The 15520-nt window shown below is 44.4% G+C and overlaps 1 protein-coding gene across 1 annotated transcript in view; it reads left to right on the top strand.

Moving 5' to 3' along the window:
* RYR3 (ryanodine receptor 3) overlaps window positions 1–15520 on the top strand; it is a 1291138-nt gene that overhangs the window by 230505 nt on the left and 1045113 nt on the right. Inside the window, 2 exon segments of the mRNA XM_029600192.1 lie at window positions 5523–5656; window positions 9757–9998. Of these exon segments, the coding sequence (XP_029456052.1) occupies window positions 5523–5656; window positions 9757–9998 (376 nt within the window).

Raw genomic sequence — 15520 nt, forward strand, 5'->3', positions numbered from 1 at the left:
GAGACCATGCAGTTGGACCACAGCCAACTGACTTCCGAGGAAAAGTTACAGAGAAGGCAGCAGGGCCTGTGCATGTATTGTGCAGGACATGGACACTTTGTGGCCAACTGTCCTGAGAGACAGGGAAACGTCCATGCCTAGGGTTGACCAGGGAGGCAACCCTAGGTCAGACTTCCTCTGCTCCCCAACACCTCATTTACATGTCCATGACTGTGGGACAAATTCATCTCTTCTCAGTAGCATTTCTGAACTCTGATGCAGGGGGAAACTTCATCAAGCTGTGGTCATGCACCATGGTATGTCCACAGTTCCCCTGATTCAGTCATTCTCAATCTCTTCAGTCTATGGAAACCTCCTTCTGGGGCAGTTCATGGAGTCACCATTCCACTAACTGTATACACATATCTCCTACATTTTGAGACTATTACCTTCTACGTCATTTCTCAAGCAATCAATTCTGTTATTCTGTGACTTCTCTGGCTCCAAAAATATCAACTCACCATCGACTGGTCCTCACTAGAGCTGGACTGGTGGGGTCCATCTTCTTCCTCTACTTGCCATGCATCTGTCACCCCTCCAACCCATCTGACCTTTGCAGTCACCTAGACTGATCTGCTGCCTCAATATGCTGAATATCATGCATACAAAGACAGGGGAAGGGGCCTAAGGAAGGACTGAAATATTGGTATATGCTTTTATTTTTTTGGTTTCTGTTTTATTTGTTTGCTTAGCTCACTCCATTTCATTGGTAGTTGAAAGCAAGTTATATTCAGGTACTATCGATATTTCCATTTCAGAAGCCTCTCTACCTTCCAGCTGTTTGTCCTAATGCAAAACTGAATTAGTCCTAAAAACTTAAGATTTTCCTTACTGGGTCAGACCAAAGTGCCCTCCAGCCCAGCATCCTGTTTCCACCAGTGGCCAATCCAGATCACAGTTACCTAGAAGGATTCCAAAAGGTTGATAGAGTCCATGCTGCTTATCCAGGGATAATGGATGACCAACTCTATTTTGAAAAATGGTGCGGGCCATACATTGCCCCTACCATGTGACAGGGGTTGCTCAATGCACCAGTAGCTCTTGTCACATGGTAAGAGCCACCGGCACCATTTTGATTAATTGAAGCTACTGGCCTAGGAGATCACTCCATGGCCCCTACTGGACCACCATGGACTTTGAGTGAGTCTTGGGGGTGGGGATCAAGAGGGGCTTTATATTTAAATAAATGGGAGGCTTTGTGGTGGGTTTGGGGGAGTTTAGGTGCATTTCTTTTTACCACCTCCCTAAAAAAAAGTGCTAGGACAAACCACATGAAATTTCATGGGTTTTCCTATTTTTCTTTTTATTCCTGAATTGCAATGAAATAGGACATATTTCCTATTTCATTGCAAACAACTGCACATCTCTAATAGAAGGGCATTATGATATTCTGAATTTTGTTCTATATTCCTTTCCAAATAATTCCTAACATTCTATTTGCATAGTGAGCCAAAGATTTCAAGGTATTGTCCACAAGGACTCTGAGGTCCTTTTCCTGGGTAGTGACTCCTAACCAAAACCCAGCATTATGTACCTGTAGTTAGGATTATATTTCCCTATGTTCGTTACTTTGCACTTGTCCTCATTATATTACAACTATCATTTAGATGCCCAGTCTCAGAGCCTCACAAGTTCCTTCATCTGTCTGTGGCAGGAAAATTAATTCTAAATGAGAAACTCAGAACATTAGTCATTAGGCATTTAAACAAGAGGATGGGGTGACAGAAGGAAGTCTATGGAATTGGAATGCTTCCCCCAACACATACAAATGCAGGAAGGGGTGGAAAAAAGAACAAAATTAGTCCAATCTTTTGCAAAAGGGCATTAATAGTGCCCAGGAAGAGCAGCAAGCAGAAGAAAAGCTGGAAAGCTCTGTGCCCAAATTCTCGTAGATTGAGAAACATAATTCCAAATATGCATGCCTAATAGTGGAGACAGACTTGAATATTGTTGCTTTTACACAGACGTGATTTACTGAGTCTCATGAATGCGATATGGCCATCCCAGGCTGTAACCTGTTGAGAGAGGATAGAAAGACTGAAAGGGAGAAGGAGTAACTCTCTATGTCACAAATAATATCCTATTAACTGAAATGCAGGGAGTGTGGGGAAAGGGGGAAGTGCTGTGGGATGTCTTAAGAAAAGATGATGGCACTTCCATCTCTACTGGTGTGGCCTAGGCCTTAGGGGTGTGCATTCGGATTGACCGCATTAGTAAAACGCAACTCATATTTTTTTTTTACTTAAAAAATTGATTCGACATAAACGATCGGATTTCCCACATATCGAACATAGATATGTTCGATATGTGGGAAATCGCGATTGTTGAGCCAAAATAAAAATTTAAACCCCCTCACCCTCCTTAATCCCCCCCCCAGACTTACCACAACTCCCTGGTGATCGAGCGAGGAGTGAGGACGCCATTTCTGCAATCCTTGGCGAGAAGCATGTGACGTCGGCGGCACGTCGAGTGACGCCGGCGTCACGTGATTCCCGGCTCGTTCGCGCCGGACGGCTCGTTCGGCCCAAAAAGAACTTTTGGCCGAACGAGCCGTCCGGCGCGAACTTGCCGGGAATCACGTGACGTCGGCGTCACGTGATTCCCGGCTCGTTCGCGCCGGACGGCTCGTTCGCGCCGGACGGCTCGTTCGGCCCAAAAAGAACTTTTGGCCAGCTTGGGGGGGTCAGGAGGCCCCCCCAAGCTAGCCAAAAGTTCTTTTTGGGCCGAACGAGCCGTCCGGCGCGAACTTGCCGGGAATCACGTGACGCCGCGTCTGAGTGACGCGGCGCCACGTGATTCCCGGCAAGTTCGCGCCGGACGGCTCGTTCGGCCCAAAAAGAACTTTTGGCCAGCTTGAGGGGGTCAGGAGGCCCCCCCAAGCTGGCCAAAAGTTCTTTTTGGGCCGAACGAGCCGTCCGGCGCGAACGAGCCGGGAATCACGTGACGCCGCGTCACTCGACGTGCCACCGACGTCACATGCTTCTCGCCAAGGATTGCAGAAATGACGTCCTCACTCCTCGCTCGATCACCAGGGAGTTGTGGTAAGTCTGGGGGGGGGATTAAGGAGGGTGAGGGGGTTTAAATTTTTTTTTTGCACATATGTACATATACCCAACTCATTGGATTTTTTTTATGTCCATATTGGCCGCAAGTGGGACCCCCTTTCGGACATAAAAAATATGAACATAAAATTTTGCTCTGCACATCCCTACTAGGCCTACATATCTTTGAACCAAAAGAACTAGACAGGAATTTGATGTAAGACATCTAAAAGGCAAGAAAGAAGGGGAAAATTTTGTTTCTTGGAGATTTTAATTTTTCGCATATGGTTTTGGGGTATTCGTGCTATAGAATCTAAGAATTAGTGATTGTAGATGGGCTACAGGGAACTCTGCTAAGACAAATGATGATGGAACCCATGAGGAGAGGAATAATATTGGACTTGATTCTCACAAATGGAGATACTATTTCTAATATCTATTTAGGTGCCACCTAAGTGCCAGTGATCATCCGATAATATGGTTTGATATAACGGCTAAGCAAGAAGTCACATGCAGACCAAAGTCCTGGATTTCAAATATAGAGATTGTGTTAAAAAATGGGGAGGTACCTTAAAGAGTGGGTGAAGCTGGATGATATGGACCAACAGGGGGACAGATTAAAATAGACTATAATAAGGGCAACAAATCATGTAAGAAAGAAAAATTTAAAAAAGAGGAGAAATCAGGATGGGAAAAGTTCAAGTGGAAGAAAGAATCGTCAAAAAGTTAAAATAAGGTGACAAAACATTTTTCAGATATATCCAGAAAGGAGGAATATCAGTGCTATTATTCTGAAAGGAGACAAAGGTCATTGTGTAGACTAAAATAAGGAAAAAGCAGAAATATTAAACAAATACTTCTGTGTTCATTAAAAAAAAAAAAAAAAAAAAAAGGACCTGGGAGAAGGACTGTCTCTGGTTGGCAAGAGAACATGAATGGGAGGAGTAGATACTGCTTCATTTACAGAAGAGGGTGTTTGGGTGGAACTAGGAAAACTGAAACTGTACAAGGCCATGAGGCCTGATGGGTTACATTCCAGATACTAAAGGAGCTCAGAGAGGTACTTACCCTGAAATACTTAGATGCTAACTTTCAAACAACTTCATACAGCGGCATATACACACACATACAGCCACATGTAGCTTAATCATAACCCACACATATGACTCTTATGTGTACCCTACAACATACATGTGTATGTATGCTTATGCACAAATATATGCAATGCATTGAACATGCGTATTTTTCTTTCCTATTTTAAAAATATATGCATGTATGTATTACACATGATAGTAAAGTAGGAGTTATTTGCGTAAGTCCCATTATACACATCTGTGTCAGGCAATTTTAAAACATGCGCATATAAAAGAAAATAACCAGTTCACCCAGTCTTTCTCCATCGAAACTTCCTGGTACTTCAGCCTGAACTCTCCTCAGTTCACCCAGACCTCTCACCCAGCCAGTAGTACACAATAAACATGTTAAATAAATATCACTTAATGCCAGATAATTAGTAAGTGTAAAAATATACAAGTAAGTTGACAAATGTATGCTCATGTCTCTTAAAAGAGCAACGTATGCGTGTTAAGTGTTGGCCCTGTCCAGGAACACCCCTAGACCGCCCCTTTTGTATGTGTCTATATGAGTGCATGAAAGTGAAAATGTGCATGTATTTTTTACTTTTACAAAATATGCAATACATGCGTACTATTTTGAAAATTCACGCCTGGAAACAGGCATGGTGCTGCAAGCTTGGAGAAGGATGGTGAAGGTCCTACTCCATAAAAGTGTGAGCAGAAAAGAGACTGGAAAGTACAGGCCGGTTAGCATTACCTTGGTGGTAGGAAAATTAATGGAGATGCTGCTGAAGGAAAAGATGGTCAACTATCTAAAATCCAGTGGGTTGATTTCTGTTTTTATTATTATGTATATTGATTCTGTTCTCTACCCCAAACTTGGGAGATTGCGGACTACGAATATTGTAAATAAATAAAAATATATAAATAAATGAAGGGTGGCTTGGGGAAGGAGAAATCATCAGACTGCAATTTTATGCACATAAACATGCTTTTACCTACATAAAAATGACCAATTATTGCCCCCAGTGTTAACTAGGTGATTACTTAATAGCCAGTTCAAAAGCTTCAAGGTTCTAAATTGTCAACTTCTGAAAGGTTTTTTTTCTATACTGCATGAAACAATTACACAACCCATTTGTGTGCGACCAGTGAATTGCTCTTATTGGAGAAGCTCAATTACAGGTAAGCTAGTTTACTTTATTTGGCCAGAGAGAGAGAGATGTTAATTACCTTGAAAGCTAGCAATCCAGTCTCAGAGGAGAAACAACAGCTGCTTAACTTCCTTTATGACAAACATTGTCTATAATTTCAGGTGTTGTACATATTCTTCTCTTTGTGTGATAGACATTGTATCTAATTTCAGGTGTTGGATGTACTCTGCTCTCTTTGTGTCTGTAATGGAGTTGCTGTCCGCACTAACCAGAATCTGATCTGTGATAATCTACTTCCTCGAAGGGACTTGCTATTACAGACCCGTCTAGTGAATGATGTAACCAGGTATTATCCATGAAATTATCCTTTGACCCTGATGGTATAAAGTCTTTAAATGATTTGGATTTTCATTAGTGTCTGCCAAACATTATTTTCCAAAATGTGATTAAACCATTGTTCCATGATCGCAGAGGCCCTTCATAGCTGCAGTCATTTTCCTGCACATTTTCACTCTACTCTCTGCTCTGATATCCCTATGACTCTTGGAGGCTCGTGTCCATTTCCTGAAATGCTTGATATTAGTGGAGAGAGCGGACCCTTAGGCAGCTTCCTGAGTTACACCTAGATCAGTGACCCCATTTGTGGCTGTCCAGGCTGCACCAGATCTTTGACCTCACACACAACAACTTGAGTTATGTCTGGATCTGTAGGCAGCTCCCAGAGTTATACCTAGATCAGTGGCTTTAGCTTTCCATATAATTTCCTGAGGTACACTTGGAACTGACCTCAAAGGCAGATCTCCAAGTTACATTGGCATCAGTGACCTCACATGCAGCTCCCTAGTATCTTCTGTTCCACACCCCATTCTCCCCTTGCTTCAACAAACTCACAATACTAACACATTTATTGAGCCCATTGCCTTCTCATCATATGGGCCTCTGGCATTAGATCCAACTCAAATACTCTCCTCTACCCCTGATGAATATGATGTGGCCCCTAGATACTCCTTTCTAAGGAGACCCCTTGAGAAGAACTTCATATCTATATTTATTTGGACCATGAGATATATTCCTGGAACTGCCTCATCCCCTGCTTAAACGTGCAATGTAGAGAGTAGACAGGCTATCATACAGAAAATAGTAAATGTAGTTATATCTGAAAGGAATAAAAATAGGGAGATGAATTTCAAAAAATCCCCCATCCCCACTCCTTTTGGCTTTTTTGTGATTTTCATGCAACTACGTCTCTAAAACTTCAAACTTTTTTCTCTCTCTCATTATTTCTGACAGTAAAATCATGTCCCGCACTGTCTCTTAAAGACATAGAGGTCAATATTCACAGCACGTTCAGCACTATTTAGCTGATAAGTGTAACTTATGTGGCTAAATAGTGGCTTCTGAATATGCACCTACATTCAGTAGCCCTGCTGCTTAGCCGCACAAGTCACTTAAATAGCTAAAAAGTTTGCCGCATAACTTGGCATATAGTGGGTGGATTGGGGTGGAGCGAGTTAGTTGTATAAGTTATGCGGCTAACTACCAATATTCATTCTTAGCCGCTTAAGAACAGGTCTAACTTAGCCATTTATAACTTATATGACTAAGTGCAGATATATATATGCATATATTCAGTGGCTTAGCCGTGCCACTGAATATACTTTGTAACTTAGCTGGATAAGTTATATCTGGCTAAGTTACTTAAATGGCCAGCTTTGAATATTGACCTCATTCAACCCAGCATACTGTGAATGTATATCACATACTAAAACTCATTCACTTCAGGTAGTTACTTTAATACTCTAAATATACTGTGGGTTGCCAACTTCCAAGTTTTGGACTGGACAGCCTGTTTTTTAATTATGCTGCAAATCTGGTTAGCACAGGTAGCTTCTCCTCTTTCTAGCAGCTTCCTGGTTAGAGGGCTAGAGGGCAGAGCCAGCATTTCTCAGCAGAGAGTGGTGCTATGTCCCCACCCCCATCTCCATTCCCATGCTGTGATTGGATGTAATGGGAAGATGGGGCACAGCATGATCCACTCATATTGCTCCCCCATGGCTCTACAGATCTCCAACAGCAATGGCCCTTTGGGTCTCGCCCCCACTATCACCCCTCTGTACCTTCATCCTTCTCCCCTGCCTCATTGGGCTGATATCCTAGAGAGCAGCTACAGTGAGACAGGGAAGAGAGATGCAGGTACAGAGGGGTGAGGGTGGAGAGACAGACAAGAGACAATATAGGATGGTGAAATGGGAAAGAGAGACAGAGAAGAGGAGAAGGAAAGAAGAGATACACACATAAGAGATATGGAAGGGCATGGAAGAGAAAGAGGGAATACAGGGAGAGAGAAGAGTAAAGAAGAGAAAAGAGGAGAAAAGAAAGGGGACAAGGGGGGAAGAAGAGAGAGAAAGATGAAGGTCCTATGGAGGAAAGGGAGAGGGAGACAGGAGGGCATAGGGAGATAGAGAAAAATTAGGGCACAGAGAAGGGAGAAGAGACAGAAAGAGGAAACATATTAGGGATGTGCAATCATTTTTCCTGAATTAGGCAATGTCAATGAAATTGCCTAATTCGGAATGGTTCGGGAGAACCGAAAAACGATGTAATTGTTTCAGAAATTTCGTAAAAAATTCATTTTTGAGTTAGTGTGCGCTAACGGGAGTTAGTGCGTGCTAACTCTTTCAGGTTAGTGTGCACTATTGGGAGTTAGTGCGCACTAACCTAAAAATCGGGGCCCCTGAAAAAAAAACCCCGAACTGCGGGAACAAAGAAATTCCCGCAGTGGGGCCCCGAAACGAAGCCCGACACAAAATTTTTACTCGAAGCACATCTCTAAAACATATTGAAGGACAGGTTGCATAAGGGAGACAGAGATGAAAGGCTGGGAAGTGTTTAAGGAAAGACTAGGAACTAGCTTTGGGAGGGGGAAGTGTGGGAGAAAAGGGAAAAATGACTGGGTAGGAGAAACTAGAGAAGGAGCACTGAGATGAAGTGATGAAAAATAAGATAGGAGATACAGGGGTGAAAGATAAATAGATAAGATGCAATAGAATGAGATGGATGGAAGAGAGATAGGGAGAAGTGACATGGAGAAAAACAATGTCAGCTGTAGGGGGAAGAGCTGGAGAAAGGAGAGTCATAGAAGGGAAAAGTAAAAAATGGAAAGAAAAGCAGGGAGAGGAGTCGAGAAAAGCCAGAGGATGAAAGTGTAGAATTGGGTGAAGTATGATATGGGGAAAAGGTGTCTTTTATTTTCAGATTATCTGATAGTTACTGGAAAGTTTTTTGTGATGATTGTATATCTACTTTCTTAAAATTATAGCTTTAATGTCCAGCACCGGACATTGTCAGTAGTCTGCTCTTTTAGATTTATGTTCTGTCATTTGAGGTGAGGGGCATTGCACATACTGTAACTTTTCTTTCCCCATTTTAACCCCTCCCCCGACCATCTCTCTGAAATTTCTAATCTAACCTTAGGCTGTCTGTTGACAGGAGATTTGGAAGGTAGAGGGATAAAAACATGCTGGATGAGCATGTATGTATGAGAGAGAAGATTGTGTGCTTAGGAATGTGTGAGAAGGAGGTTGTGTATTTTGGGTGGGGGTGAAAAGGAGGCGGTGAGTTAATATGTATCATAGGCTTTAATTGTAACAGAGAAGAAAACTGCATGAGAGAAGCTGTGGTTGATGTGTTTATGAGCTTGTTTGAAATAATGACATTTCATAAAACACAGTGTATGGAATGGAATGCTTAGAGTTCAAATAATGATGACTGTGGATAGACAACTGACAGCAGCCCTCCTCCCCCACCCCATCTTCAAGTTTTGTGAATTGTCCAGTTACAATACATAGAAAAGTTGGCCATTATATGTATACTGTGTGTATATCAAACATTAACACCCATCCAGCATGCATTCACTGTGCTGCTATGATATACTATAGTGTGCTCCACAACTACTTTTAAATTAACCTGGGTTATGACTGCCTTGCAACTTAACTCTAAAGCCCTGCATTTGTTTCATGAACTGTTCCATCACTCTCTTCTGGAATCAGAGAATAAAGTCCAAAGAAACTTCCAATACTCCAGTTACTGCTGTACAATATCAGCTCTTCTCCTAAGCTATGAAATCTTCCTTTCACATGATCTCTGCTTGATCTTTGGCAGTTATTGTGTGTAACCTCAATCCTGCTCACTAGGGTTGCCAACTTGCTCCATATTTTCAGGACAGATTCATCCAGTCCTGGTTTTACTCCCACTGCCTGCATGGACTTGAAGTTGTGGTCTTCTCTTGACTTCCCTAAAAAAGTAAGACTATATGTGCAATGGGGTAAAATTAAGACTGGATCAGTCTGTCCTGAAAATCTGGAAACAGTTGACAACCCTACTGCTCACAGGTACTGTGACCTTCCTTTCATAATTTTGCTCACTGATGTTTTTGTTTTATTTCAGCATCAGGCCAAACATTTTCTTGGGCATGGCCGAGGGCTCTGCTCAGTATAAAAAATGGTACTTTGAGCTGATGATTGACCAGGTAGACCCCTTTCTTACTGGAGAACCCACGCACCTCCGGGTGGGCTGGGCCTCAACATCTGGCTATGCTCCATACCCTGGAGGAGGAGAAGGCTGGGGTGGTAATGGAGTTGGCGATGACCTGTTCTCCTATGGCTTTGATGGTCTTCACTTGTGGTCTGGTGAGTCATGTAGTGTTTATTACATAGTTATGTGTCAGTTGTTAATTTATTGAAACATAGAATATGATGGCAAATAAGGACCAGCGAGTTTGCTCAATTTAATTCCTGGTGCAATGCTATTCCAAGCATTCTCCATCTTTTCTGTGAAGAAATGTTTTCTGATGTTGCTGCTTATTCCCCTCCCTTGGAATCCCCTACTGTTCTAGAGTCTTATTTTATCTGAAAAGAACTTGCTTCTTGCTTATATTTATTGTAGTTGTGGGTTAGTAATTGAAAGCCTCTGTTAGACTCCAAATCTAAAAAGGTTTATGAAAGAGAAAAGTGAATGTTAGAAGCAAAGTAATGTTTCCCTTCTTCCAAGTGAATGAAATTTAGATGGTGAATGTACAGTAGAAGTTGTCAAGCAATTGTAATTTTGCACAGATTTGCACCAATGTTACAAATTCCCCTGCCACTTTTAGTCTTGATCACATGTGCTTAATTTTATCCAAATCTGAGAGAACATAAGACTATAAAATATGCCATTCTGGGTCAGACCAAGGCCCATCAAGCCCAACATCCTATTTCTGACAATGGCCGATTCAGGTCTGAAGTACCCATCAGATCCCTAAAAGTAGATCTATTTCTTGGTATTCACTCCCACGGGTTAGCATTGGTTTTCCATAGTCTACTTGGCTAATAAAGTTTTATGAACACTTCCTACAGAAGCTTATCCAAACCTCTTTCTTTATCTTCCTGCTAGAGCAGGGGTCAGGAACCTTTTTGGCTGAGAGAGCCATAAACGCCACATATTTTAAAATGTAATTCCATGAGAGCCATACAATATGTTTAAAACTAAATACAAGTAAATGTGTGCATTTTATGTAAGATCACACTTTTAAAGTACAATAAGTCTCTGAAAATATTACACCAGGCTTTAAGACACCAATACATCTCCTATTAGGAAAACGGACCAAGTCAGGCTGCTATAGAGTCCTACACAGAAACTACACGCCAGCAGAAAACCTCATCTGAATCACGTGCTGTCCCTCACATAACATAGAATAAAGAGACCAAAACGCATAACAAGAAGCATGCAGAAAAAACTGAATTGGAAACTGCAACAAGCCAGAGTCTCTGTATGCAGTGTAACAAAGGAAAAAAGAAACATCACCCATCCTTATAAAACAAATCAAGAAATATAAAATCATCAGCAGTAAAACTGTACTAACAAAAAGAACATATTTTGAAACAGCTGATGAGTGGAATATCCAATCATTAAAAACTCATATAAAACATTTCCAGATACCAACAAAATATTTCAAAATAGCAGACACAAAGACCCAGTAATGAAAAATAATAAGGATACAAAATTTTTTTTTGCTTCATACCTGGGAACGTTTGATATCCAGGTGTCCTGAGATTGTTCTGAATTAGCAGGAGGTGGGGTGGTTTGCTTGGAACTTTCTCCTCTCTCAGTCACATACCAGCGCTCTCTCTCACACTGGCTCTCAATTACACACCTATACAAACATGCTCTCAGTACTCACATATACACATGTTTTTTCTCTCTCACTTATATAGGCTCTTAATTACACATTTACACACATGCTGTCTATCTTTTCACGCTTACACACACACACAGGCTTTCAATCACATAAATACATGCTGTCTTTTTCTCTCACACACAGACTCTCATTCACATGCTTACAAACATGTCCTCTCTTTCTCTCATTTACACACAGGCTCTCAATCACATACTCACATGCTCCCTCACCTAAATCAGCTCTCCATCACACACAGACACACATGGTCTCTCTCTCTCATTTAAACACAGGCTCTCAATCACATACTCACATGCTCCATCACCTAAACCAGCTCTCAATCGCACACAGACACACATGATCTCTCTCTTACTTATACACACAGGCTCTTAATCATACATACACATGATTTCTCTCACACACAAAGGATCTCAATCATACACACATACTCTTTCACACAAACAGGTTTTCAATCACAAACTTACACATACAGGTTCCCAATCGTAAACTTACATTCATGCTCTCTCTCTCACAGGCAGGCTCTCAATCACAGACATACTCGCTTTCACATGTACAGGCTCTCAATCATTCACATACATGCATCTCTCACTCACACACACACACACACACACACACACACACAAGAGGAAGTGGAGATGCATCTCTCACTCACTCACACACACACACACACACAGGGCCCCCCCCCTCCCCGCGGCCCGGAAGAGGAAGTGGAGCGTATCAGGTGCGTGCGCGGCAAGAAGAGGCCACGCTAGTGCGCTCGGCATCGGCCCGAAGAAAAGAAGACTGCAGCGCGGCTCGGAGGAAAATGAAGAGGATCAGCCTCCTCCCAACGCTAACCTCTTCATCTTCAGCCCTCGCGGAGGCGGAGTCCCATCGGCCGCGGCTGATCCTCTTCATTTTCCTCCGAGCCGCGCTGCAGTCTTCTTTTCTTCGGGTCGATGCCGAGCGCACTAGCGAGGCCTCTTCTTGCCGCGCACGCACCCGATACGCTCCACTTCCTCTTCCGGGCCGCCGGGGGGGGGGGGGGCGGGAAGAAGAGAGCACGCCGGTGCTGCTGACTCCAGCTGTCCTGCCGCGTTCCGCCCGGCATTTTAAGCCCGGGCGGAGGAGGACCGGGGAGCAGCTGGGTCAGCGGGAAAGTGTGGCGACACTTGTCTGCGAGCCAGATGCAGCCCTCAAAAGAGCCATATCTGGCTCGCGAGCCATGGGTTCCCGACCCCTGTGCTAGAGCAATCCTTACACATGTGAATTCTCCCTCCAGAGCTGCCGATGACAGATGATACACCTTTTGCCTTATAACATCATGACTGTTTATAAGAGAGGTATGGCCTTAGGCATTTGCCTATAGAAGGCCTCTGCTTAGTTGAATCTATTGGCTCCTTCCCCCAGTAGAAATCCCCTCCCAGAAGAGTAAAGCACTTCCCTGTACATACCCAGATCAATCCAGATACCTGTTGTCGGTATTCCAGGTTTTTGTGATTTGATGTTTGGCTCCTTCTAGGAGGAGCTCCTGATCCCTGATCATATAATTTATCTATGCTGATGAGAACTTCTTGAAGAAGAAGGAACACGGTAGGAGAGTCCCTTGGTCATTGTGTTGGAAAGGATAGCTGTAGAATTTAAAAACATTTTCCCTGTTACCCCGAAATAGAAATAGACAAGTCATTAAAACAGTATAAGTATTTTTATTCAATGTAATATTACATTGTCGTGTAATGGGCCTCGAAATGCCTTGCATTCTGTTACATAACGGGGTGTTTTAGTGTGCCCTTGGGCCCCAGCCCGACCCCAGATGGATCCAGGACTGAACCGAGGGTTGGCGGCGTGTTCCAGCATGGCTGACAGGCTTACCCTCTGCCAGGTCTGCAAGCTCCCAAGGCCAACAACATGATGATGTTGGAATTTGAATATTCCTCCGACCATTCCGAGCCCTTTCGGACCTGCCAATTGGATTGGCATGGAGCAGCAGGCCTGGCCTGAGGTCGAGGGCAGATGGGCCCTGACATGAAGACATAACACCAAGGTCGATGCTACGACATCGCAGATGAAGACATGACACCAAGGCTGATGAGGACAGCATCAGAGACGAGGGCTGGCACAGAACATGACACCAGGGTAGCTGAAGACATGACACAAAGGCTGATGCAAAGACATCACAGACCAATGGTCGATGCGATGGCATCCTGGACCAGGGTCGATGCGACGACATCAGGAACAAGATGTTGACATGATACCAAGACTGATGCAAAGGCATCCAGGATGAGACGAGGAACGTGCTGAAGTCCAGATGAGACGAGAAGCTGGGCGGAAGGACATTGGACTGTCTCTTAGGGCGCCCTACACAGTCCACCCGCTGGACTGGTCGTGGACCACCCTGTCCCACTGTGCACCCTACACAGCCCGAGGGGGCTGGTCACAGACCATGCTGAGAATGGGACGAGCGCAGGGAAGAATCCAGCCGAGGCAGATCTTCGACGACGGAGCATAAGTCATCCAGAGCTCCGCAAAGGCTGGCAGGACATGATGGCTCAGGAGCACAGGACACCAGTCCACCTGCCGGCCACTCCACGCTCGGGAAAGACATCATCCGAGGGAGTCGGGCCCAACAGGACCAGAAGGCTCAGGAGCGCTGAAGCAAACACCAAGAAGGGCAGAACATCAAGGAACCTGGGACATCAGGAAGCAGAAGATCAAGACGTGACACCAGGACACCTGGACGGGGACCTCAGGCACGAACATGACTTGACATGAAGAGATGAAACGAAGAGGAGCTCCACAAAGAAGACCTGATGGAGCTCTGGCAGGCAGGAGCCTCCAGAGTGAAGAATCTCCAATGCCAGGCGAAGGTTGAAGTGACGGAGCAGCCCTTTATAGGGCTGGAGCAGGAAGTCCAATCTTAGGTGGGGCCAGCACACTTCCTGTGTCTGGCCCTTTAAATCCTGTAGAAAGGCGCGCGCTGGCGCCTAAGGGAGGAAGCAGGAAGCGGGCTGTGCAGGACCGCGGACAGCGTCCTGCACCGACGTCTTCAACGCAGACGCAGGGCTGGGCCTGGAGGCTGGCCCGAAGACAGCAGCGGCTCCAGCTGTTGCAGGAGACCCCGGGGGCGGCTCCAGCCACTCCTCCAACCTGGGGGTGCAGCCTGCAGTCCCGGAGGAAGACAATGATGGTGGTGGCGGCGGCTCCGTGTCGCGATTAACAACGGCAAAGTCCGTGGCTCTGGCCGCGGTGAAGACAGAGCGGGCAGGGCGGCCTCCAAGCCGCAGGAGGAAACTTAAGTCCGCGGCTCCAGTCGCATGGCAAGGCCCGACGTCGGCGGCGTCTGTGCCGCGTCAGGTGAAGACAGCAAACGGTGAGCAGTGCCTGCTCGCGGGGGAACCCGCGGGCAGGGGCCATGACATACATGAGAAGTATTCTCAGGGTACTTTTGAAAAACTAATGCATACAACCAAACATATGCTCTCTAGCTATTACAAAATCATGGTTAAAGAAAACATTTCAGATGAACTAATAATTTCACTTCTTACATTTTGTTTCATCACCTCATTCTAAATCATGACTAAACTAACAGGTCATATAAACCAAATATTCCTGAAGAAAATGAAGGGTGGGAAACCCAATGAGACCTCATATATTGCATGCCCAATGTTTAGGCTTTATGAGAGCTTATAGTGGCGTAAGCTTCTCCTATGGTATAATCATGGGTCTCAATGAGCTGAGTTTAACGGGGACGCTTGTAGACCACAGCTGTCCCAATTAATGCACTAATGGTCTCAAAAGTGCTGTAAAAGTTGTACTTAACTTGCAACTTCAAAAACGACGTCAAGTTGACAGGAGCTGGTGATAGAGAAGTCCGACTTCTTTCCACGTCGTGTTTCGGAGGGGAAACCTCCTTCCTCAGGGGGTCGGACACCGTTGTTTCCTGCTTTAGTCTCTTGCCGAAAATACTTGACTTATGTATGTGATAACGCTGACTTGAAT

This window comes from Rhinatrema bivittatum, chromosome 4 (assembly GCF_901001135.1).
Source record: "Rhinatrema bivittatum chromosome 4, aRhiBiv1.1, whole genome shotgun sequence".
NCBI lineage: Eukaryota > Metazoa > Chordata > Amphibia > Gymnophiona > Rhinatrematidae > Rhinatrema > Rhinatrema bivittatum.